This window comes from Athene cunicularia, assembly GCF_003259725.1.
Source record: "Athene cunicularia isolate RWA chromosome 1 unlocalized genomic scaffold, athCun1 chr1_part1, whole genome shotgun sequence".
Lineage (NCBI taxonomy): Eukaryota > Metazoa > Chordata > Aves > Strigiformes > Strigidae > Athene > Athene cunicularia.
Genome location: NW_020799091.1, coordinates 20,809,982 through 20,835,680, shown reverse-complemented (window position 1 = coordinate 20,835,680; position 25,699 = coordinate 20,809,982). Strand labels below are relative to the sequence as shown.

The following is a 25,699-nucleotide window of genomic DNA, read 5'->3' as shown; positions in this document are numbered from 1 at the left end:
GCAGGCAGCGGGCAGGCAGCGGGCAGGCAGCGGGCAGGCAGGGCAGCATCTGCCGCGCATCACCCTCGCCCGAGGCAGGGGGAGGGCAGCGCAAGTCGCGCTGTGCCTGGGAGGGTGCGCAGCCACACCCCGCACCACTGCAGCAGGCCCCTGCTTCACACACCCCTCCTGCAGCAAGGGACTCGAGTCGTGAAAGAAAGGAAATTATTTAGTCTTTTACTTCAGACTATTGTGTTCCCCATACCTGGACACATCCCTCCACTGTCAGTGTTGAAATCCAGCTTGTGGATCAAGCAACAGCCAACCCTGAAACCAAAGTGCTCCAACAGGGCTTTGAGGTCTGTGTTAGGGCCTTCTGGTCTTTTAAAGTGGAAGAAAGTTTCAGAGAAGAAAGATGCTCCACCACAGGCTGCTGTTAAATGAGCCTCAAACCTGCTAAAGTTGTGTGGATGCCTCAGTCTCTGCAAACCGTTGCCCTGGCTCCCACAAAAAACTGCTTCGGCAGCAGGCTGCTTTACAAGCATGGAAGTGTTTGGAAGATAAATAACCCATTCAGGGCCTGCTTTATTTTTATCAGGGATAAAACACAAGCCAGCAGGAAACAACATGGAGGAGGCCAGGGGCTTGATACTCGAAAGGAGGGGGATGGGTCTGTGGTCTCACAGCCCCGCAGCGCGGGGGAACGGAGCCACGGCGGGAGCTGCGGCCCCGGCTGCAGGGCTGACGCCCAAGAGCAGCCCGGGTTGCTGGGCTGAACCTCGGCAGCGGCAGGGCTGCGCACTGACGGGTGCTGCACTTGATCCTCTTCCCCTTCAATGCATTCTCAGATAATGCATGCAATGACAAGTCATGTTTTTCCTCACTTTCTTCTTGTCCTCCCTCTTTTTCCTGACGGCCATGCAAGAGCCCAGGTACCCAACGTGCTCTGTGCTTCTTTGGACATCCTCAGCCCCAGTCCCTCTAGTGACATGAAAACTCAAAACAAAGGCAGCAGAGTAAAACTTCCAGCTCTGCTCTACCAGAGACCAGATGCTCCTGAGGAAAGTGAACCTTCATCAGTGTGGGGACAAGGATGGGGAAGAACTGCTCCCTGCTTCCCACGGGTGCAGAGTTTGTGCTGGCAGCAGGGGCACAGCTCAGGCTCTGCACGCCATAGTAGCCAAAGGACTGGCCACCCACCCAGAGCATGCTCTGCCCTGTTTAAAGATTCTTCCTGGGTGCCCCAGAAATGTTCTACCTGATGATGATTCTACACTGCTCTTTGCTGAAGGGTTACACACACTCCACAGTAGTTAAGACCATGCTAATTAACACCAATAAAAGTAGTGCCTGCAGAAAAGCACAGTGGAAGAAGTGCTGTTGATTATTTGTGTTACTCTAGTGTCTAAGAACACCTCCGGTAATATCAAGGCCACTTTTAACCTCAAAAACTGATTGCCTCCATAATTTCTACTTTGCTTCCCCCCATGCCAGTGAGCCTTTTTTTTTTTTTTTTTCCCATAAACAAAATTTCTCTTTTATCGCTAAGAGCTTTTGGTTTCCAGAGGTTCATGCTATTGTCATCTGCTCCTATTGTCATGAGACCACTTGTCTTTGGCCTTGCTCACAGTGCCAACACAGGCTATTTTTACACATTTCTTTACAAAAGAGCTATCAGAATACATTCAGAATGCCCTTGGAAGAACACTACTGAAATGAGTCCATTCCAGGCAGATGATTATCAGGCGCTGAGCTGTGAAAGCAGTAGCATTAAACAACCAACATTCCTAAAACTTGAAGGGCTCCCCATTTCTGGGCAACTGTAGAGCTCATGCTGCCTCACCTGCTGCTGAGAGCACCCCGAAAGGGCAAAAGGTGATGGTTAAGCAGAGAGATGACAGTGCACAAACACAAGTAGGAAACCCTGCGAAAGAATTAATTTCCAGGGAGCAATGAGCTGTTTCTCCATCAACAGCTACTCTGGTGCAACAGGAGCAGCTCAGTAGGTTGAAGCAGTTGGTGCTCAGATTCCTCACATGTGGGGGCTTAGATCAGGTCCCCCATCCTCTGACTAAGCAATCCTGGGATGTATGGGCCTCCAAGCTATTACAAGGAGCCTTTCCTTTCTCAGCTGGAGGCCCTACTTGGAAGTGCCAGGCTGTACTTTCACCCACTCCATGCAGATGACCCATACCACCATCTCTATGGTCCATCACTATCCTCTTTCTCACAGCAGCAGCACTCAGGTTCTCACATGGAGTCCTAGGGACACCATGGTGCTGCCTGACTCTTCTTCCTGTTCCAAGCTCTGGTAACATTAAACAGCAGGTATCTGGGGGAGTAGATAGCTTATTCTTGCAGCTGTGGCAGGGAGGACATCCTGAGAGCTCTGGAGATCATTTCTTCTGTAAGAAACAACATGCACGATGTTTTCCTGGGAGTCTTTGCTGATGTTGTGGACTTAGCTAGAAGTTCTGGGCTTAAGATTGGCAGGACCACGTGAGATAAGAAGCAGCAGGCACAAAGCTTTTCCATGTAGAGAAGCACTGGTGGCAACCTTTGCTGTGAGCCAGCATGGCTTCACCGCTCCACTATGAACTTTCAGGAACACAAGCCCATGTTCAAGACTGCAACTGTTCCTTACACTCCCCTATTCCTGCAGGTCAATGGCAAAACAGTTTGGAATGGGCACAGACAAAAAAGGTGAGTCAGGGCCTAGGGGCTATGACCTGAAGCCTCTTCCTCCAAATAATGAAAAGTAGAATCAGCAACTTCAACCAGAGTTGTATTTTCTGGGTTCTTGACCTGTATGGGTGCTGCTGATGGGAGCCACATCCCTACCTGACACTTGAGCCAGGGCAGTTGTGACTATGTAAATCCCAGCAGCTACCATTTTATTCCTATACAGACTTTGGTAGTACATCCACTAAGGCAGATACATGGACCTCAAATGCTCATAATCTGTCTTCCTTACCACCACCCTCAGAATCAGTGGTTGCCGGTACCTTCTTCCCATGCAAGGAGACCATTTGCAGCCACAGGGTGCCCCCTGCACTGTGAGAGATACTATCCACACCCCTTTGTCACGAGGTACTACCAGGCAATTATGAGCCCAGTTTAACCACATCTTTTCACCACACACCCTGAGTTACAAGAATCCACTGCACTTTTCAAGTACAGAGGGAGCCTGTCTGCCTGTGCTGAACGGGGAGGATCACAGTCTCTGGCAGGTGTCTGCACAGCTCTTGGCATCCTCTGGGCCAGTCAGGACACGCCAGCACAGCATCTGCATTTGGGATGCCAGCCACTCTTTTGTCTATGAGGGCCACAAACATGCTGAGTCCAGGACTGCACCGAGAAGGGGTTCACGTGGGAGTGAACACTGGGACTGTTTCCCCCATCTGATACATACAACGGGAAGATTAAAAAAGCATGAGTTTTTTTGTACATCCTCAGGGCAGCTGCCTACCTGCCTCCCCCTGGGAATGAGGCTGGAAGTCTCTGCACATCCCCTGCACCCACCCGGGCTCTGCAGCCTGCAGCCCCTTTGCACAGGCACGATTCCTCCTCCCGTCCTTTCACTGACCTTCCCGGCCACACACAATATTAGCACTTACACTGCCTACATGGCCCTCAGGAAATCTCAGGCCTCTGTGTCACTAATATGCTAAAACCAACAAAGCTGACAGTTCAGAAGGCAGCTTTCTAGCTGCTTCTCCAAGAGACAACTGGAAATTTTGGCAGGGCCTTTGGCAGGGAACCAGCTGCAATGGTTTGAAACAGTAAAACCTGGAATGGAGGAGACAGCTCAGCCTCCACCTCCTAATTAGGCTTCATGGAACAGAGACAAAACACTAAACTGAAACATAACGGCTTGTGCTAATCCATAAGCACTTCACTCCCCACATGTTGTACAGGGACAGCCTGTCCACCAGATCTGGAATTAATGAAGTCTCTGTGCTAAGGGGGACTGGAAGACAGCTAGTGTTAACTCCTGCAAAACTGGCTTTTAAACTAGAGATTCCTGGATTTTGCTAACTCAAGGTGTGTCCAGTTATATGGGAAACCTACAGCTTTGCAGATTTCACAGTTCTTCACAATTCAAAGTATCATGAACGAAACAAAATTCAACCATCACAGCGTGGAAATACCTAGTCTGTGGCTGGCATGCTCGGTCCAAGGTTCTGCTTGCTAGGAACAGCCGCAGAACAGGACCGCAGAGAACTGGTTACAGTTTGTGGCTTATGTGTAAAACCCCTTCCACAGCAAGTGGAAGGGGAGAAAAACTCACAACTCCAAACACTGTCAGGAAACATGCTTCCTCCGCCCAGAGGGGCGAAAGGCTCAACTGCCAAAAAACCCCCTTCCCTCACAGATCTGCAAGTTCTGCATACACCTAGAACTATTTGCTTGCTATCAAGAAGGATGCATCTCAATTTAGACACTAGTTCCATGACTGAAGATGTCCTGACAGGTAGCTCTTCAACAACTTCTCTTAGTTCACAGACCTCCCTCTTATCAGGACTGTGCAAAAACAGGACAGCTGAACACACGAGAAGCAAACTTCAGTCGCAGATACTGAGATCTGTAAGTATCTGGGCTGTGGTTCTGCAAACCTGAGATTACCAGGAAAACCACCGCTGCACCTAGAGCAACTAACATATAATGTCTATAAACCCAAGACAGGTTAAACCTTAGTTAATGTGTCCTGTTTTCAAACATTACAAAACCAAAAAAAGGCTGTTCTCTTCCTGTACAAACCCAGTTCAATTTTCAGCCATCTCTGGGAATCCTGACCAAGGAAAGCATTCCCTCCTTCTCCTCCCAGCCCACACACAACTTCTAAATATGCACTTATGAGCATCTACTGTCGGTATAGCGACCTTAAAAACACTGAGACTAAATAAATTGAAAACTGCTACAATACACAGTGTCTCTAGAAGTACAGCTCTTTAATGAGACCACTGTATGCTGTCTAGTCTTAGTATTCCAAATTGTTGAAAATAAACTCAAGTTTAGAACTACCACTTACAGTTACTGTTAACCATTTCATCATGATGCTCCAGCTAATCCACTGCAATCTTGAGAAGTACAAACCAAACACAGAACCAAAGTAACTTAAGCAAACATGCAGAAGAAAATTTAAAATACCACCAAAGATCGTACCAAATAAAGCCTCCCACTTAATTCCTTCAGACGCAAAGCCTAATGGAAAATGATGCTTATCTAGTGAGTCAAATACCCATTTTAAATTGCTGTGAAAATCCACAAGCCAAAGCAGCTACTAAAGGCTTAAGGCTCAGTATACAGATCTAGCTGCTCCAAGAAAACCCCACTTCATCATAAAAGCTAAGGGTATAAGCTGCAACAGAGAAATTTTAAGATTCATCAGCCTTGCTTCAGATGGTGGTGCACTCCATGTCCAGTACACATGGTGTCAATACTACTGTTATGTATCAGTCTGTCAATGCCTAAGCTTTGCTCCATCTTCAAGACATTTCCAAAGCCATTCCAACCACAGAGCCCACTCCATCTTCTGAGATGGGAACGTGGAGAAACTTCACAGTATCTGCTCATTGGACTTTGAGCCTCCAGCGCCTAAAGCCTGTCACCCTAAAATACCAGGCTAAGCCAGACAATGACTTCAACATCCATAAACTACATTCCATGAGAATGTGAACATCCACAACTGAATGTTGGGTAGATACAAACAAGAATTAATCTCTTAATTTATAAGCAATCAGTACACACTTTAACTCTTCTGCTTAAGATGCTTCGGAATAAAGAGAAAAAGCAAACCTCATCCCCTCTCAGTTTCGGACTGCCAAGCCTACTGCCCGTCCTGTAATTTGACTATTCAAGTATTTTCAAGTCAATACCGACAAATTTCTTGAGGTCACAAGCTTCTCTAGTGTTTCTCTACACGTAGACAACAGTTTTATGTCACTTAACTTGAGGTAGCTAAGCAATGCCTTACATCACACTTAGAAAAGTAAAGTATTATTTAACCATATCTGCAACACTGTTAAGGTTGGGTTTATGCATGTTAAAAGCTAACTGAGCAGGTTACCTTCAGCAGTTTCTTTAGCAAGCTTCATTGTTTCAAAGCTCACAAAAATAGCATCGGTTATTAGTTGACTGAAGATGTTCTTTAGCAAGTTTTGGAATTAAAGCCTTGTTTCCTAACTACTATTTCAGAAGAACACTTATTGGCTTGGGGATGTTTTAAGAATCCTTCTTTAACAGGTTCCAATGGTGAAATACCAAAATCTGCCCATGGCCATTTCTCAAGAGGTTGCTCTCAAAAACTGTTTTCACAATTCTTTGGTATTAATCTCAGGCTCCTCAGCCAGAAGCTTGCATCAATGAAATCTGAAGCCTGTTCTATCTTTTCCCACAAAAAAATTAAACCTTCAAGTGACACTTTACAGTTCTTGGTATATGCTCTTAGTTTGCTGCTGAAATATTCCATGTCCTCTCTTATTACCTCATGATCATCACTAAGCATTAGCAAATTTCAGTGTTCCCAGGATTTGAGGTCTAAACAAATGGCTAAACTGATCAGTGAAAGCTGCAGATGATTTAAATGACCAAGTGCCATGTAAGACAAGTTAAATAACCAAACTTCAATAAATGAAAAGGTTTCTAAAGCATCTGTTCCAAAAATCTAAAGGAATCAACCACAATCACATACACTTGTCCAAAACCAGATCTTTAATTTATTTTTTTAAATGTGCATTATGCCATGAATTCATAGGGAATTGGCTCCAGCAGCTCTGGATCCTTGCCATTAGTTCTCACAAAGTGTGCTTCTCTTGGTGGAGCAGGCTGTAAAGAGAAAGAAAAAATTAAGAAAACTCACAGCACTAAAACTACAGAAAATTAATTTTGATGACCATTTAACACATTATTATATAAACATTACAGCAGTTTTACCATTCCTAGTCTCTTTAAAATTTGATTCAAATAGCAGTAAGAAAATGATCTGCTAGAAAGTGTGCTTGACTTTCACTGCTGAATTAAAAAAACTACACTTTACCCTCTGCAATTTACTAATGCAAATTAACATGAGGTGACCTACTCTGCAGTTCCACAGGCAACAGCCATTATCTCCTCTCTAAACTCTAGTTATTCATTCTTTTCTTACAGGGTTACAACAGAAACTGCTGTAGCTACATGCAACTAAGCCAAAGACAACACTGATGCCAGAAATCAGTGAGAGATTCCACTGCAGATCAGCAACACAACAGGGAGCATCCATTCCTTTGCTCATGGCCCAGGCTACAGTTTCCACGCAGGAGCAGTGCAGTTCTGTTCAGGCACCAAGCACATCTGACAGTGCAGACACACTGATGCTGCCACTCTACTCTGAAAAAAAAGTCATCTCCTGCAATAGGACTGCAAAGACACCTCAAACACAATCTGCCCGCGCCCTGGATTTCTCAGAATGATGTAGGCAGCTTCATTCAAGTGTGGTGGGGTTTTTTTGCTTTTGTTTTTCAAAGACAGACAGAAAGAGCTCAGTTTACAGCATAACACTGTTGTTTTGGAAGAAAACATTTTACTCAACTGGCTTGGTTCTAGCTTTTCTTTGGTAAACTCAATCAACAATGTGTCAACTACAATAAAAATATTACCTGACGTTTCAGTTGAACCCAAATGCCTTTCTCTTTTGCTTCCTTTTTCTTCCTTTCATTCTCCTTCACACGCTGCAGAAAGCTGTCTCTGCTCTTGGAATGTTTAATATGCTCAATACGCACATTAATCCTCTTGGCAAGAATCTTGCCCCTAAGAAAAGAAATCAGTTTTTACCCTACTGCACTTGAAAAAAGGCGACTTCAAAGATTGTTTTACAGCCCTTACATAAGTAACTCCATAAGCTCAATTACAGGTAATTTTTCTTTAAAGGGCAACCACTCAAAATACACTGCTGCAGATGCAAATCAGACATAACTTATATAACTGAAAGCTTATTAATATATAACAATGCACTGACAATTTCAGATCAAGATTGTGGAGAACATACAATTTTAACCTTGTAGCATAAAAGCAAAAAATTGTACTACCACTGTACTCCAATCCAGTTCCTAGAAAAAAACCCAAACAAATTGCCCTTTGCTCACTAGACTGTACGAAATCCAGCTGAATACAGCTACAGATCAATATTTTAAAAGGGCTTCAGTACCGATGCGAAAGTTTGCTGAAAATCCCCATTAGGTAACATCATTAAGTGCTGCTCAGAAAAATAAAAACTGTTTCCTCTGACAGGATCCAAGACAAATGAGCATCATTTGTTTGGGTTATAAAAAGGATATACGCTTTACCCACCTTGAATGACCAATCAAGACAATAACTGTCTAACTGGCAAAGTGAAAGGAGGGTGTAATTACAGATCAACTTTTCCAAATACCAAGTTTCAATACATGCAATTTCATTACTTACTTAACCTGCTTGTTAACAATAATGCCCACAGCGTGCTGAGTAACATTATACACCCTTCCAGTCTTGCCATGGTAACACTTGTGGGGCATACCTTTTTGAACAGTACCCATACCCTGTTAAAAGGTAAAACAAGAATAAAGTGTAAACTTTAACTGGAAAAAACAAAAGCGCAACATCAAGGACTTTTCTTTCAGAAGCTATTTAAAGTATGTATTTTAAATTACTGGAGATTGATTTTAAAATATCCCTATTTTATTCGTACCTTAGAATTTATAACCATGCCTTTTCTATCTGAAGACTACCAAATTTTGTTATGACAATTCTGGTTGCTTTCAGCGTCGGTGAAATGATCGATCACTTTGCTTTCAGCAAGCAATCACATGAGACAATCATCATCAAGCTCCAGTGTGTCAAGAAGTGTTAATTCTGAACAGTGCAATTCTCCAAGAGTCAAACAACAAACAAGCAAATTACACACTATCTTCAAAAAGACTGTTAAGAAAACTCTGCATTTCAAATGAAACTAAAGGATTCAACCAAAGTAGGAATCCTTGGTGAAAGGCTTTCAGGTTTGCTACAACTTAATTTTAAAAGTACAGTTGATTTTAAAGTACAAGTTCTAGAAAATACCAAGTGATGGAAAACCCTGCTTCACTTTTTTCCCTGTATTAATATATATGATGTACCCTTACTTTTATTTCTTGTTTTCTAGTTTTAATGTGGCTTCACAATCACCACTCCATATTTTAAGTACAGTCCTACAATGATACAGACATAACTATCAGCTACACCACCATAAACTATTGCTCTTCTGAATAGCAGGTGCAAGTCAGGCAAAACAGAACATTCACTAAAATGACAGCTGGGGTTCCTGTGAAAGTAGTGCTAGTAGGCTCCAACTGGAGTACTAAATAGGGTATCCTTCATCACCTTTTTTCATCTGAACACAGAAACAAAGCACAGAAAAAAAATATTTTTTATATATATTAAAAAACCCACATAAACTAGCACATGACAATGGTTCAATATCACTATTATTCCAGTATTGCTTCAAAAGTGAGCACCAAGTATGACACACAACCTGAGTAACAAACCCCCCCCAAAACTACTGGAAACTGAAAAGGATTATACTGCTTTAGCTTTAAATTATGTAGCATTATAGAAAGTACCTTGATATCAACTATATCACCCTTCTTGTAAATGCGCATATACGTAGCCAGAGGGACAACTCCTGTTAAGAGATACAAATTTGGATACTTATGAAGCCCACAATTTCACATACAGAATGGGGTGGGGGACACACAGATCATGCATTTGACAGTTTTTCTTAAATACCTCAAATTTAAATTCAATTTCAAAACCACAAAACTGAGAAACCAAACCATCTTTTTTTTAAGCAGTAATTACCTCTACACATGCTCCCAATTAAAAGAAAAAAAAAAACAAAAATCCAACTAACTCAGGAAAAATTACAGCTTTAATCTTATTCCTAATGCAGAAGCTGAAAAGGCATTTACCATTTACTGCTTCACTGTGAACACTGCTGTTATTACCACTCATTGCTAAGAGGTAAAAAGCTGTGCATTTTAAAAGTAACTTGAAATATTTTCTTCACCTTCAAATTAATTTTCAAGCACTGACAAAATTAGCATTGTTACTACTGTCAAGCAATATGAGTAACAACGCATAAGTTTAAGAGCTGAGAGCATACTATCATTCTAGTGCATAGTATCATTCTACAGCTTTTCACCCAACTTGTCAGAAATCCCATGACACAAGCCATGTTCTACAATTGCTACTTAGGGACTGTTGACATCCAGCAGGTCAGTGATTTAACACAGTGTTCTTACTACAAGGTATACTCACCATGCTTGCGAAACGGCCTTGAGAACATATAACGTGTCCCTCTCCTCTTTCCCTTTGTGTTCGTCATTTTGGCTGATTACTGTAAAAATGAATACAAATTATTCAGAACTAGTAGTTCCTTCACTAGAAATCAGCCTTATGGTATTTTCAGACATTTCAGAAAAATCAAGTCTTTATGACACCACTTCCAAATTACTGGGTCAATTAAAGCAATGTTATTAATTTAGACAATCATAGAAAACAGTATTTATAGTACCACAGGGTAACTCAGACTAGAATGGATGCTAGCAAGTCACCTAGCTCAACCTCCTGCTTAAAACAAGGTCTACTGTGAAATCAGACCAGGCTGGCCAGGGCTTTGTCCAGTCAGGTCTTGAAGCCCTCCAAGGATGGAGACTACTGCTCAGCCTCCCCGGGGAGGTCTGTTTGGAGGCCTGTCTCTTCTCATGATGAAAAACTTTTCCCTTACATCCAACCTGAGCTTCTCATCTTTACTTAAGCCAGCTGTCTCGCGCTCCTGCCACGTGCCCCCGCCAAGCACCAGGATCCATCTTCTTGACCATGGTGCTGTTCGGTGACCCCCAAAGACACCTTCGCTCCAGGCCGAGTAAGCCCAACTCCCTCACCCTCTTCACGAGGCACCCAAAAAGCAAGATCTCCACTACCACATTTATCAACCGCTACTACATCTGACACACGGCGCACACACCCCGCGGCCCGACTGGGGTGCCAGCCACATTAGCGAAGCCTGAGTCCCGCCGCACCCGGCGCTCCCTACTGCGGAGCCTATCTGGGGGAGCTGCCCCAGCCACTCGGCCTGCACAGGGCCGCTCCCCAGCCCCTGACCTCCCGCCGGCGGCCGCGGTAATTTGTGTGGCAGATGTTTCCACAGAGATAAAGTACGGATTATGAACAAAGAGCCTTTATACTGCTACAGGTTGCATCAGCTGTGTGGTGCCTGAAAATGAAGCGGACTGGTGAGCAGCTTCCAGAGCTGATGGAGTGACTCATTGTGTTTGTGCATCGTCAGTATTAGAGCAGACAGGAATCATCATGGGAAGCTGATTGTAGGCAGGGGTGAATCAAAAGAGGGCCTCCTTCCCCTTAGCTAAACAGGCAGGGACAGTTCAAAACTTGTCTCAGCAAGAAGTTGCCCTACTGCAGGAATTTTTGTTTTGAATGAAAGAAACACTTACTTAATTCAGAGGAGGGATGATTCCTTAAAGAGGCAAATAAAAACATACTTGATCCTCTGACTAACTTCACAGTTATTCTAATGTTGTCTTGCAAATCTTAAGCCCTTTCTATCATCATATTAAAGCTAGTTTAATATTTATGGGTCGCAAGCATGGATATGTGGGGTTAAATACACTATCAGGTTCTGCCTGCAAAGCTGGCTGGCAGGGCATGTTACCACAGACAGAGGCCTTCTCTCCACACAAAATCTCTTGGAATAAAGTGTTATATTTAGAAAAACATGTCTGTATTTCAGCTCCGCACCATGAAAATCTAGAGTTTATAGCACCTGATATCTACACAAAGAAAATCTCTATCATTTGATACTCATTCAGCCTAGATACCGTGAAACTTTTGCAAGCGTGAAGACATGGGAAGCGTATTGGCAACAGATAGATTTCAGGGAGGATATTGAGCAAAGAGAGACAGGAAGCCAAATCCTAAAAGGCACTATTGAATAAAGGAAGACAGGCATTTTTAGTGAGTTGAATGCCTTATTCTTGCCAGTGATTTACATAAAGGGCAAATCACCACATCGAGCAGGAAGGAATGGGGAAGAAACTCCACATGCTGAAACTCATGTCCACATAAAAAGCATGTCTGTAATTCATAAGGGAGCAGTAACTGTGTACTTAATTGAACTCTGCTTTATTTGAAGCCAAGACAGACATTCAGGATTTGCTACATTTTTTACCTGGATAAATTGCATAACAGATTTATTAAAAATTTCTGTAATGTTTTTATTCATAAAATTTACCTTGATTAGCATTCCCAGGATCATCATTTAGCTAATTTCAAAGAATCAGAATCATAGAATGCTTTGGGTTGGAAGGGACCTTCAAGGTCATCCAATTCCAAGCTCCCCTGCCATGGGCAGGGACACCTTCCACTAGCCCAGGTTGCTCAAAGCCCCGTCCAGCCTCGCCTTGAACACTGCCAGGGAGGGGGCAGCCACAGCTTCTCTGGGCAACCTGTGCCAGTGTCTCACCACCCTCACAGTGAAGAATTTCTTCCATACATCTAATCTGAATTTTTCAGTTTAAAACTATTACTCCTCATCCTATCACTACGCTCCCTGATAAAGAGTCCCTCTGCATCTTTCCTGTAGCCCCTTTTAAGTACCGGAAGGCCACTACAAGGCCTCCCTGGTACCTTCTCTTCTCCAGGCTGAACAATCCCAGCTCTCTCAGCCTGTCCTCATAAGGGAGGTGCTCCAGCCCCCTGGTCATCTTTGTGGCCTCCTCCAGACTCACTCCCATCAGGCCCATGTCCTTCTTGTGCTGGGGACCCCAGAGCTGAATGCAGTTGTGCAGGTGAGGTCTTACAAGAGGTGAGTAGAGAGGGAGAATTGCCTCCCTCAACTTGCTAGCTACGCTTCTCTTGATGCAGCCCAGGATACAGTTGGCTTTCTGAGCTGCGAACACACGTGCTGGCTCACATCTAGCTTTTCATCCAATACCCACAGGTCCTTCTCCACAGGACTGCTCTCAATCCATTCATCACCCAGCCTGTATTTGTGCATGGGATTGCCTCGACCCAAGCGTGAGACCCTGCACTTGGCCTTGTTGAACTTCATGAGATTTGCAAGGGCAAAACAGTCCATGTTTCACAATTTGTCTCCATTGAATCATTCACAGGGCATGCTGCTGGGATTGATCCAGAAGTCCATCAGTCCATCCTATCTACCAACATCTGACACACATTTTCCCAAAACTGTGGCCTACAGAGCGCTTGAACACTGAAGAGCCTTTGTATGTTGCTCACAAAAGGATTACTGAATAATGGCTGTCTCTAGCAGATAAAGGTGCACAAGTTGTGGGGTGAGTTCTGGTCTGGAAATAAGCTAGCAACCAAGCAGATGTGGGGGAGACTGGCACCTCTACATTCCAGACTTACTGCCGTGTCTCATCTCCTCAGAAAACCAGCCTAAACTGCTCTTCCTTGATCAAACTGCAGCTGTAGGATCCAGATTCCAATTTCTCCTAGGCTGTAGAGCAAACACCACATCTGGTTCTGCTTCAGAAGCACCACATCCTCAAGCCGGGTGAAGGCGAGTGGCAACGCCTAGCTTAACATGAAGATCTAAAACCCCAGGAAGGTCCCAGGCTGGTGCTCCACCCATTAATGTATTCTGGAAATCTTACTACACCATGATAGACTGTTTCCCTCCTACTCTCCCTTGCTTGGAGGTAGAGCAAGACAGGGAAAGCAACTTCAATGGGAACCAATTCAAAAGTTGCTGGGGAAAGGAGCTTGAAAGGGAGGGCTCATTAGAAGTCAGGGGAGTGGGGATGAGATAAACATCACTTTGTTTTTCAGAGTGGAAAGTACCATGCCTAAAGAAAGTATTTCCAGTCCCCAAGCTCCCATAGTCAGGGTTCTGGTATCTTCTCTGGGAGAGCCATATTTTTTTTTCTGACACTTCTCTGCAGCATCTGTCTGGACGACAGCTCTCTCTAAAGAACAAATGTGCTATGACGATTCTGCACATGGGGTTGTCAGGAATCCTTCACTGAAATTTTAAAGCTCAGTGGGATCTGGCTCGCTCCTACGCTCAGAGGACTAAGTGATACACACAGAGATCTCGAGTGTGACATTCCATTTGTGTTAGGTTATTCAGCAGGGGTGTGGAGGGAATTTAAATTAATGAGAATTTGTAAAGGGCTCTGAGGTGAAAAATGAAAAATATTCCCCTTCATTAGGGTGTAGGTCTCCTGTGTCTCATGTAATGCATTCATTACAGGGGAAAAAAAAAAAAAAAAAGATAGCTGATTATGACTGGAGCAAAACTTGAACAGAAATAACAGAATAGGTGTTAAATAAAGAGGATTGAAATCTGCAGTTCCTCAGGTGATAATGCTGCAAAACCAAGGGTTTAAATTGAAAATCAAACTTCTGAAGTTAATTGGTTACCCCATGGCAGGCTCCCATCCATAGAAGCACAGCATCTACTCTGGGCTTTTGATCAAAAAGTTACTGACCAAAGTAATCTGTGTCACCTCTTAAGATGACCTTGTTGTTCCATTGTTCATGCTTTCCAAAAGTATCGTGTCATGTGGCAAGAGTCGTGCTTCTGTCCCCTTTCATGGACTCTTTAGCTTGCCAATGATTCTAGCTCTAACAACCATTTTATCTCCGATAGTCAGTTCAACTCCTCATTCAGAAAGCCCATTCTGTAAATATAAGCCTGAGCCTAGTTTCATGGGAGTTAAAATGAATAAAATTTGTGTCTAAGCAACCAATCACCTTCCAAAAATGACTACAGACAAACTCCTTGAATGGGCTCACAGTGGAATCACAAAAGTGCCAGAGTACAGGTGGCTGATGCTGATGCCAGTGAAGTGTTCCATGGAGAGAGGAATGGAAAATAATGACAGTGTGCCTCTGAGAGAAATTAAAAGGCAAAAACTGTATAGACCAAGAATTGTGATGGGGCCCAGCACATTACACATGGGTGAAAGTTTTTGTTATGCTAATATTACTTATATATTAATTGCTAATTCAAAATGTTACTAGATGTAGGTAGATTGATACTGAAGCCAAACAAATGGCCTTTTTTCCATCATTATCTCAACTGCCACATAAAATCTGAAATACTGAACAAGTTCTGTCATTCAACTGCTTATTTGAATAACATGGCATTCTACTTGTATATGTACCTCAGTGAACACTGCATTACTGACCATACAGAAATCATCATCAACTTCCAGGAAAGCTGTTATGTTACCATGAGCAGCTTCTCAGATGTACCAAATAATACAATCCATTTATCAAACTTAATTTTTGAAATTAATTAATGCCCTTTAATGAATTAGTGTCCCTTTCCTCCCTTACTGAGTGGCTTCTCAGGGAACTGGTTTCAATAATGCAGTTTTCTCAAACTTCTTATAAGTGTTACTACTTTTTTGAGGTCACCTGTCCCTGTGTAACCTTCCCTGTGTCCAACCCATCTAGCCAGGAACAAGCAGCTCCTCATATTGTCAGCATCAACGTCACTGTGTGACACCTTGACTAAAGGTGATTTGCCACTCCTTGGCTGACACAGCTGTAATTACAGATACTTTTTGGAGGAACTGAGCTACTGCCAGCAGTAAATCTCCATAATCTGAGGACTAGGGGGGGATTTCTTTTGATAATGTATTGAATATAAGTATAGAACTAATATTATAACATACTTTAAAAAAATCCAATCTCTCATAATACCCCTCAAGCCCTTTGCTAGCCCTCTTGGGAGCTATCAACTACAGTTTAAGAAATAACTGTCTTAATGATTAGGAACATACTGCTATTTTCATTTGTTTATGTCTGATCTTATGTGTACTTATAGCTGGAAGAACAACAATGCTTGCCCTTTTCCTGTAATTATTTACACTGACAAATAGCTGTTTTACACCTTCATTTTACTAAGCTAAATAATCCAGGCTCTTGGAGCCTCCAGACACAGCAGGCTCTGTGCATTTGCTCCCACCCCATGCATCTCGCGAGTATCAGTGATCGGATTTGTACACAACAGTCCCAGTTAGCTTAGTTACTCTGCACCAATTATTCCTGAGATACTTCCTGTTACTACTGAAGATGATCACAGTTCACACAACATGGATCTCCTTGGGTTCAATTTTTTTTTTGCTGGCTGTAAATGTTTCAATGCTTGTCCTTAACCTGCTAGCTGGGAACTCGAGACAATTTTTTAATCTAACACTCATGCAATGGCAGGCATCTTGGTGATTTCAGTGGCACAAAGTCAGTTCTTATGTATTGATGATTTTGCTCAGCCAAAACTTCCAGTGTTTTCAAAGAATTTTTGTCTACAAGGAATAAACAGGACAGAATTTGCCTTTAATCACTTTAAAATAGATTGGGCAAAGCAAAACAAATATACTCTAAGAAAAACTGCAGACTGGTGAGGGTCAGACTTAATTGACCTTTTCCTTATCTGATTTCAAGCATGTGACTATTTTATTCACTATAAAGTATATTTTTAACAGAAGCTCCACCTATGCCAATTGGTTTTTCAAGACAGGCTTAACTTTGGAGGGCAAAGAGGTTAGATTTAAGTGGATCTGAATATAAGTTTTGCTGCTGGAATGTAATAGCTGATGTATCATACATATGAAAAGTAATGGCACACTGAGTTTGAACTGATGAAATCTCACTGAAACTATATTACAAAACAATTTTTTGGGTGCAAATCCTCAGGTGAGTTTGCAGATGATACCTAATTGTTGGGAGCGGTCAAATCACTGGAGGGGAGGGCTGCTACTTAGAGGGACTGAGACAGGCTGGAGAAACGGGCTGACAGGAACCTCAAAGTTCAGGACAGGCAAACACCAAGTCCTGTGCTTGGTTTGGAATAACTCCGTGCAACAGGACAGGCTGAGGGCTGGCTGTATGGAAACGGGCTTTGCTGAAAAGGACCTGAGGGTCCTGGTGGACGACAGCAACATGCTCTTGTTGCAAAGTCAACTACATCCAGGACTGTATTAGCAAGAGGTTAGCCAGCAGGGCAGAGGATTCTTCCTCTTCTTTTAGTACTTGTGAGGCCACATGTGGAGTATGCATCCTGTTCTGGTCTCCCCAGGACACAAAAGACACGGACATACTGGAGCAAGCCCAGTGGAGGGCCACAAAGATGGTCACGGGGCTGAAGTGCTGGGACATAGAAGGTGGTGAAAGAGCTGAATTTGCTCAGCTGGCAGACAAAAAGGAGGTCTTGTACCTCTCTTCCACTGTCTCATGGGAGGGTGCAGAGAAAGTGGACACGGATGCTTCTCAGGAGTACACAGTAGAAGGACAAGAGGCAATGGACAGAAGTTATAACATGGGAAATTTCTGCTTCAAGATAATGAAAAAGTTTTTAAAGTAAAGGTGGTCAAAAACTCTGCCAGGTTGCTCAGAGATGGTGGAATTCACATGCTTGCAGCTATTTAAAACTCAACATGGCCCTGAGCAACCTGATCTATCTGGACCTGCTTTGAGCAGGTGATTGGACTAAAGACCTCTATAGATGCCAAAAATTGTTTTAAGTCTGTGATTTCACTTCTCAACATCAGGTGCTATAGTTTAAAAAGGCAGCATGCCTGATGGATGCAACACCCTATGTGTGTGGAATCATTCTCTATTCTATAAATACTCTATGGCATTGCATTAGCATATTGGCATCTCAGATAGCCATTTGCATTTCTCATTAATTGTTCTAATCAGAGCCATTAACATAATTGTTTTTAATTGCTTATAAAATGGTAAAGAACCTTGCTGGAAGGAATGGGCTATATAAAATACTGCTGGTTTTATTTCAAGTATAGGAATGTTTTCTACTTAGTTGAATTCCAGTAACAATATCTTCAAACTATCCCAAATTAAATTTGTTTTTCTGTATGAATACATGAAGACAAAGTGGAATGTTTATTATTTTAATAGTGCTATAAAATGGTCTTTTTAATAATGCATGAAGGAAGCAGTTATTGCAAACTCAAGTACTGAGCAGATTGTAACCATCTTTCAGGAAACATTATTGTCTTAGTCTAGTTCTACATATCTTCTGGATGTTAAAAGAAAATCCTATCCTGCTTTCATAGCCTCTTGAACAAAAAAGGAAGGCAGAATCACATACAGAAACTACAGGAGCAAAAAGCACACTGTTCTCTGCATTAAAGCATTTCACATGTGATTATCATTCCAATTATACATGCTTTCCTAGGTGCTTTAGCAGAGTTTGAATTTGTGGTCAGAACATGTCGGCCTTCACTGAGTGATTTGCTTTTTGCAGGCCAGCCTCTTTTCCTAAATGGAAAATGGTCTGTAGCTTCTGCAGTCTTACACATACCAGTATCTTCAATGAACCCGAGACAGACTCCGTGACACCACAAGGTACAGATGCTTTAAAATAGTCATATTTTTCAAAAATACATGTGTTTTTATTTTCACCCTGTTTTTAACATTTTCAGTCCTGCCATCACATTTTTCAGTTTTCTAGTTTACTGAGACATAAACTTCTTAGAATAAGCAAAAGGTGAATTTCTCAAGTAATCCTCATCACCTGAACCCAGGAACTGTGGTTGCAAGGGAACTATCAAATATCACAAGGCTTGCAATAAAATAATGGGAGTTGGTTATGCTCTGACAACTCCTGTCAATGAGACAACAGCTGCTCTGAACAAACACTACCGACAGAAAAGAACAAATTAATGGTCAGTCAAGGAGAAATGAAATTAAATGGAGAATTAAAGAAGGATAAACTTGACCAAGCTACGACCAAACAAGGATAAATTAGACGAACTTTCCCATATGTATAATAGGAATAATAACGCATGTTTATGGAGCAGGGTTATTGGTAAGAATCAATTCATTAATATTTGTGAAATGTTGTGGAGTTCTTCATGGAATATGCAAAATAGTAATGTGAGCTAATTAGCACGTGTGCTGCTCCAAGGCAGCCACAGCTTATCCAAGGGGGAGAGGCAGTGCAGGTGAAGGGCAAAACAGAGAAAAACAAATAGAGGGCAAATGGCAAGTAGTAGTGCTGCAGGGGGAAAAGAGGAAATTAAATCACAGGGGAAATGGAAGGAGGAAACGAGGCCATATGGGACAAAGAGGTAATGGCTGTGTTAATGCAGTGTAAAGACACAGGGCACAAATCCATATGAAATTGAGCTTTACTAGTTCTGCTGCTCAGGCAATAACCTGTGGTTGGTTGGTTGGTTGGTTGTTTTGGGTTGTTGAGTTTGGTGGGGTTTTTTGTTTTTTTTTTTTTTTTTTTTTTTTTTTTTTAATTTTTAGAAAAAAATAAGTATAACCAGATGGGAATATTTAACTGACCATCTGCAAGTACAGAGGGGAACTGTGAGTTTTCCAGAATATAAATCTTTCAAGAGAAGAAACCAAAATCATTCTACTTCTGTATTGCTGACAAAGAAGGCATTGTTTGAGAACTGATTGCAACATGCACTGGAACAACAGCTTTAGATCAGCGGAAGCACAAAATATTGCTAACTGTGACATACATTTCAATTAAAATAAAAATAATTAACCACCCATTAGTGTCATGAAAAACACAGGCTATTAACAGTAAATGCTCCTTAGCAATTTTATTATCTCCACAAAGCTGCTTCCAGTATTTTTTTCTACCTCTTATTGATAATTTTTTCCACTGCGTAGCTATTTGCATGCTGTTTTTACATATTGCTTCTCAGCTTCCTTTATATCTTGGTACAGTAGAGAACTGATTAGTGGGGGAGTCTGTAATGATACAAAGACTCTTCACCTGGAGGCTGCCTGTTGTCATATTGTGCGTCACTGTTGTTATTACATGACAGCTAATCCTGCTTTTGGAGAACTGCTGTGAAGATCACAAAAATACTATCTTGCTGACTGCAGTATCTATCTTGCTTGGTATTCTGGTAGAGAACACAGAGGCTGAAGAAGCGTCTTGCGCTTCTCATCCCTAGTAATGGATTTTTCAACTTAGCGTTAGAGCACTGTCACTGGTTCCTGAGGTTTTCATACTAAGGAGAAACTGGAGTTACTGATACACTGGTTTCCCTTGTAACTGTATGAAGGGTCAAAGCCATTCATTTTTTAACAGAAGTTTTTATGATTGAAAGTCTTACAATATTAAAACCTCTTGTTTCTAAATAAACTTGTGGCATTATTTTTCCAAAAGATTCTGTCCAGAACAATGTCTAAAACCACAGTTAGTGTATTTGCGCCTTGCTCGTGTACTTTCATATCAAGATCACTGAGACCCAAACTATACACGTTTCTCTTGCAGAATACAATATTTTTCAAAAGAATCAGCACTTTGAAAATGAACTATTTTTCTAAGAACTATAACTTTATTTTCAGTTAGGATTCCACCTGCTTTTAGGAGTCTAAAGACTCAAACAGTGATAACAGGTTAGAAATCTATTGTTATTTTCAACACAACTGATTTCTTATATTTTACAGTCTTAATGGATAGCTCTCTTAACTGATGTATATTTTCAGTGCTGTTGGTAGCAATTTCTATTCAGTTTAGTAGCATAAAACTTTTTATTTTCTCTTTTAACTTTTCAGATGCTGATAATCCTTTGTATAATAACAGGTTAATTGTTTTCCAGCTATATATATATGGCAAGACACCCAGTATCAGCTGAGCTGTGAAAATGAAAGTATCAAAATATCCCCATGTGTGAACTCTGTAAGAAACAAATACAACCCTCTGCTTTACAAAAAACAACACAAACCAACAAAAACCAACACCCTTACTGAGAAAAGCTTTGGTCTTCCAAAATGGTGTAAGGGAAAAATAATCATGAGCAAATTTCACCCTGTCAGAGAACTCTCACCTAATTTACTCTGTTTACAGATTTGATCTAATAATGATTATTTCTCACACCTCTTTGTAAAATATCCTGAGATTTACTGATGAAAAGTGCTAAGGAATACGTAAGATTTATTTGTTGTACAATTACAGTATCATCATTTTACAGTTTGTATAGTTTTCTGTGATAATAATTTAGTACTCTCTTGCTTATGATTACAACTAAGAGAGAATTTATTCTTTTGAACCTATGAATAAAATTTATTACTTGTTTAACTACTTGCTCAGACCCTCACATATCCAGTTAGTCTACCATCACCGCCCTGTCACGGCTCCCAGAGAGCATGCACAATTGTTATGAAAATAGTTGTATTTTCTGAAAATGTATCATCAACATAATTTTCAAAGATTAATCTACCAATATATATGTTTAACTACTTGTCAGTCAGTACAAGATGGTTTGATATAATATGACTTGCCCAATATATTTCCTGTTTGTCTCTTCTGTTCCCCAGAAGGATCCAATTTCACTCCAGTAATGTGTTAAGATTCCAGTTCTGTATAATTGGATGCAGCTTCAGGTTTTCTTGGAATTATGAAATACAAGCTGGGGAAAATTTCTTTTATGTCTTATTCTCTATTACCTCATTGCACAAATCCTGCAACGCCTGTTGCCCACAAAGTAAGGTGCATTTCCATAGCAAGGCTGGTTAATATATCATGAGAATGGTGGATGACCTTCACTGGGCTATGTGTCAATTAAAATACAGATAGTGACTTCAGATAGTTTTCTTGCAAACCGCCTGCTATCATGTCTGGATCTAAATTTAAGAATTTCCTGAACAAGTAAAGAGGTATATATACAGAGAGCAACCTTTCTGACCTCAGATCTGACTCTGCTATGAGCAGAAGATGGGACTGGAGACCTCCAGAGGTCCCAATCCACCTGAATTATCATCCTATGTATACTAGTCCAACAACAGATGCAATACCTCTGCATTCAGATACTGCAGCAATAGTCCGACCAGTTGGTGGTTTGACTGGTTAGCAGAGGGGTAAATAGATTGATGGGACCAATTCTGTTGTCAAGCAGCATTAATAAAAACCTGACATGGCCCAGACTCAGCAAAACCATCTGTAGTTACAGATAGATGATACAGGCACAAACATACCTGTACCATGCCTACTCTTCAATTTCTAAAGCCAACCTACCCACACACCCCAGAGTAAGCTGGGCACCTGCCAAACCACGAGTTTATGAAACAAGGAGAGGCACAAGATGAGCAGCAGCAGCTTACACTTGTTATATTTTCTCTTTGCTTCTCTGTGTCTATCGGTGCCTCTGTACTTTCAGAGTATAAGTTCTTCAGAAGACAGAATGAGGCTTTCTCTTAATGTCTTAAGTAGCAACTAAGGAGGTGAAGCACTCTGGCCTCTGACTTGTGCTTCTAGGTGTTATAGTAATTCAGATGCTATGTAATAACAACTACACTCTCAGAGACTTTCAGGGCAGGGAATTAATTCTATCTGTTCAACTAATGTACTTCTGTGAAAAAAACATCTATTCTTTAAAGCCCTTAGGAGATACCAGATGTGCCATTTTTCTTGGCAGCATATTCCAACCATTAATAATTTCCACTGCTAAAGAATGTGCATAATTTCTAATTTTGTCTGATTTCAGTTTATAGGTATTTTTCTTGTTACACCTCTCACTGTGCAAATTAAAGATCATTGTAGTCACCTTCCAGTCTTCTCTTTGATAAACCAGATTGTCTCTCCATGCAAAGAATTTTCTCCAACCTCAAATGATTTCTCAGCATTCTTTTGACAAGAAGACCGCCAGAGGCTAGTGCAGGACTCCCAAAACTCTCCCCAATGCCATATGTAGAAGGAAAATAGCACCTCTTCCTATTTGCCACATCCCTGGTTATAGTCAAGGATTCTATTATTTGCTTATACAATAGCATTAGACTGGAAATTAATTTTTGCTGTCCTGTTAGCTCTTGATGTCTTTCCAGTCACTGCTCTCCACAACACAGCCCCTCTGCAGATGTGATCTGCTCACCGTATTTTTAAGTGACTCTACTTATGCCTCTACTAAAACACACTGTACCTGAGTGGGATGAATCTACCAAACTACACAGGTCTTATGATAACCCCAGCCTGAATTTAATTTCCCATTCAGCCACACTTTTTCTCTTCACAGGTCATTGGTTTTGCTCTCTCATTACTGAAATGACAAATACATCTATTTGGTTTTCTCTGTATGAGGATCCTTGTGCTCTCCTGCCAGCTTTCTTGAGCAACTTTACCCTTTGGAGCTGCTGTTAAGTAGATCCCACCTACCAGTTTCCTGAATAAACTGGTCTGTTCCCCTAAAGCCAGGGTCTGTAGTCTGCTGCTCTCCTTCCTCAGCCCTCACAGGATCATGAACTCCACTCCTCAGTCACTACGGCCCAGGCTTTGATAACCAAGCCATTAATTACCATATCCCCGAGTTCTTCCTTGTTAGTGAGGAGCAGATCCAGCTGCAGATAACACCTGGTTGGCCCAGCCAATATCAAGAAGTTATCCTTGATGTCTCAGAAATCTCCTTGACTGCTGGTATTCTGATGTGCGGTGCTTGTAGCAGATGTCAGGCAGGCTGAAATTTCCCCAAAATCCAGGGTCTGTGATCAAGAGACTTCCTTGTTCCTAGTTAAAGTTCTCCTCATCAGGTTGGTTAGCTAGTTGGCAAAGATGGTCTTGTTGCATTTTGTCAGGTGGATCTTGTCTCTCCCCAGCGATACAAGATATGACTGATACCTTCTCTCAGACAGGGCTAGTTACCATGCTGAGCCATATGCATTACAGTCACTCTGTAACTGCTTTCAAAGCTGTCTCCTCAAGTGTACACAAATATATGCACAATCCTGGTCTATCCACCCTTCTTCCTTAGCTGGTCAAATACCTGGAATACTTAATTTGTGAATAATTCAAATCACCCCAAAGGGCTTAATGATGACAATGAGGTGATAATTTACAATTGTCTTGTTTCCTCATATTTTACCTCATTTTAATGGTTGATGGTATAGAAGGTGATTCTGTATTTCCTCTCATTCTATGTGGCATGGGTTCAGTCTGCTTATAACACAGCACCTCAGTTTACAGGGCATTTAAAAAACCCCCCAGTCTCTCCATATGTTACTAATTTAGCATCTTCCCAGCTCCTCTGCTTAGTCTCCAGCCATGATTAGCCCACACCTGTCATGCAGGCCAGCATATCCATACATCCCCCACTCTTTTTGAAATGTGGTCCAATACTCCACTATACCTAATTTTTCCCTTGGAACTACAGACAGAAAGAGCACCTCACACCAAGTATATTTTGCCTTCTTCCTCTAATTTATGGGCAGGAAGAAACTTCAAGGTGATCCTGACTTTCCATTTGAGTGCCTTTCAAGATTCCTGCAGTTTCTATGGCTTGTACCATTCCACTTGATGTCATGTTATTGGTTCCAAGCTGAATTCTCCCCGAGAACCTCATAAGCTTCTGCAATAGTGCAATTCCTTTTTGTGTTTTTGCTTCGGGGAGACAGCACGCTATCGTTATTTTCCTCGTGTCATTTTTTGAACACTGTCCACTCTGGATTATAAAGTGCTATCTCTTGTAGCATGCCTGATTAATACTGTAAAGAGTCACATTGCAGCTATATCTTACAGCCTTGCATTTCAGAGATGAACTGCTGGATATCTGAAGGTTTGACACTTCTAGCTGGCCAAATACCCATCCTTGCTTTTTTGCACATAAATGGCCAATCTACATCTTTTGTTTCTATTCTTTCTCATTCCCCTGATACTGTCCTCCCCCATGGTTTCTGTGGCAACAGTTTCTGAATGTAGTCATCCACGAGGCATTCATTTTCTCAAATACTATACTTTTGAAATATACACTTCTAGACCACAGATATTATATAAAAGAATTGCTTGAGGATATTTCAGGTTGCAATCGGGTTTGGTTATAAAACTTTCTGAAGTCACGTTCTTTGTTTTAGTTGAAGGAAAACTTACTATTTCATTAGTTGCTAGAGAATGTCTACTTCTGAAGATCATAGAAAGTATCATGATTTAACGTTATAGATACAAAAATATATTTCTTACAGTGAAGAGATGTGTTTATGATCTAGGCCTTATGTGCATAGACATTATTCTTAATAATAATGCATCTCAATCTGCTAGATGCTTCCCATATATGAAAAAAAAAGAGGGTGGGACATACGCTAGCTAGCTTTAGGCTTATTTAATGCAGACATCAACATCTCGAACGAGTCATCCAGATTTCCGTTATAGTCTGCAGACAAACAGGCATATCTAGGTGATTCATCTAATTCCCAAGTAGACACCTCCTTGACGTACTACTCAACAGGTCAGCTTTATTTTCAAGATGTTTGAGGTAGGCAAATCCCAGACTCACCAAACCCACAGAGCTGGTAATCTAGAGACAAAGAAAAAAAAAAAAAAAAGGAAAGAAAGGAGGAATTCATAGGTGTGCGCCTCTCCACGTCCCCCTCCTCCTGGGAGAGACCCTAGAGGAACAGCTTTGACAAGACAACCACTGTTTGGAGGTCAGAAGTCACTTTGGAGCTAGCATGGCATTAGAGTGATTAAGTTGACAGAAGGCAAAAGCGTTCTTAGTTGTGTTTTTTCGTCTTGCCTTTAGCTACAAGTTATGCCAACCCGCTCTCTGCAGGCTGCAATGGAACTCATTCCCTGGAAGCAGTCCAGCACTTGCGTTAAGGAAATTCTTCCACTGCCAGCACGCACCCCGCAACCACTGAAAGAAGAAAATAGAAAAGCAAAGCCCGAGCGCAGGCCGCGGGCGTATGGGAGATCACATCT

General features: G+C 41.7%; 1 protein-coding gene and 2 non-coding genes across 3 annotated transcripts; all 3 read right to left on the bottom strand.

Annotated features, from left to right (window-relative positions):
- Positions 1-6,670: 6,670 nt before the first annotated feature.
- RPL21 (ribosomal protein L21) lies at positions 6,671-10,417 on the bottom strand. The gene is made up of 5 exons (XM_026850224.1): positions 10,288-10,417; positions 9,591-9,652; positions 8,422-8,534; positions 7,617-7,767; positions 6,671-6,807 (listed from the first exon to the last, which is right to left on the bottom strand). Exons 1-5 carry the CDS (start codon positions 10,352-10,354, stop codon positions 6,718-6,720), a joined length of 483 nt encoding a protein of 160 aa, XP_026706025.1. The 5' UTR covers positions 10,355-10,417; the 3' UTR covers positions 6,671-6,717.
- On the bottom strand, positions 8,230-8,362 carry LOC113487037. The gene has a single exon (XR_003399713.1). It is a non-coding gene; the product is annotated as a small nucleolar RNA SNORA27 (small nucleolar RNA).
- Positions 8,749-8,823, bottom strand: LOC113486978. Its single transcript, XR_003399685.1, has one exon. It is a non-coding gene; the product is annotated as a small nucleolar RNA SNORD102 (small nucleolar RNA).
- Positions 10,418-25,699: the final 15,282 nt, after the last annotated feature.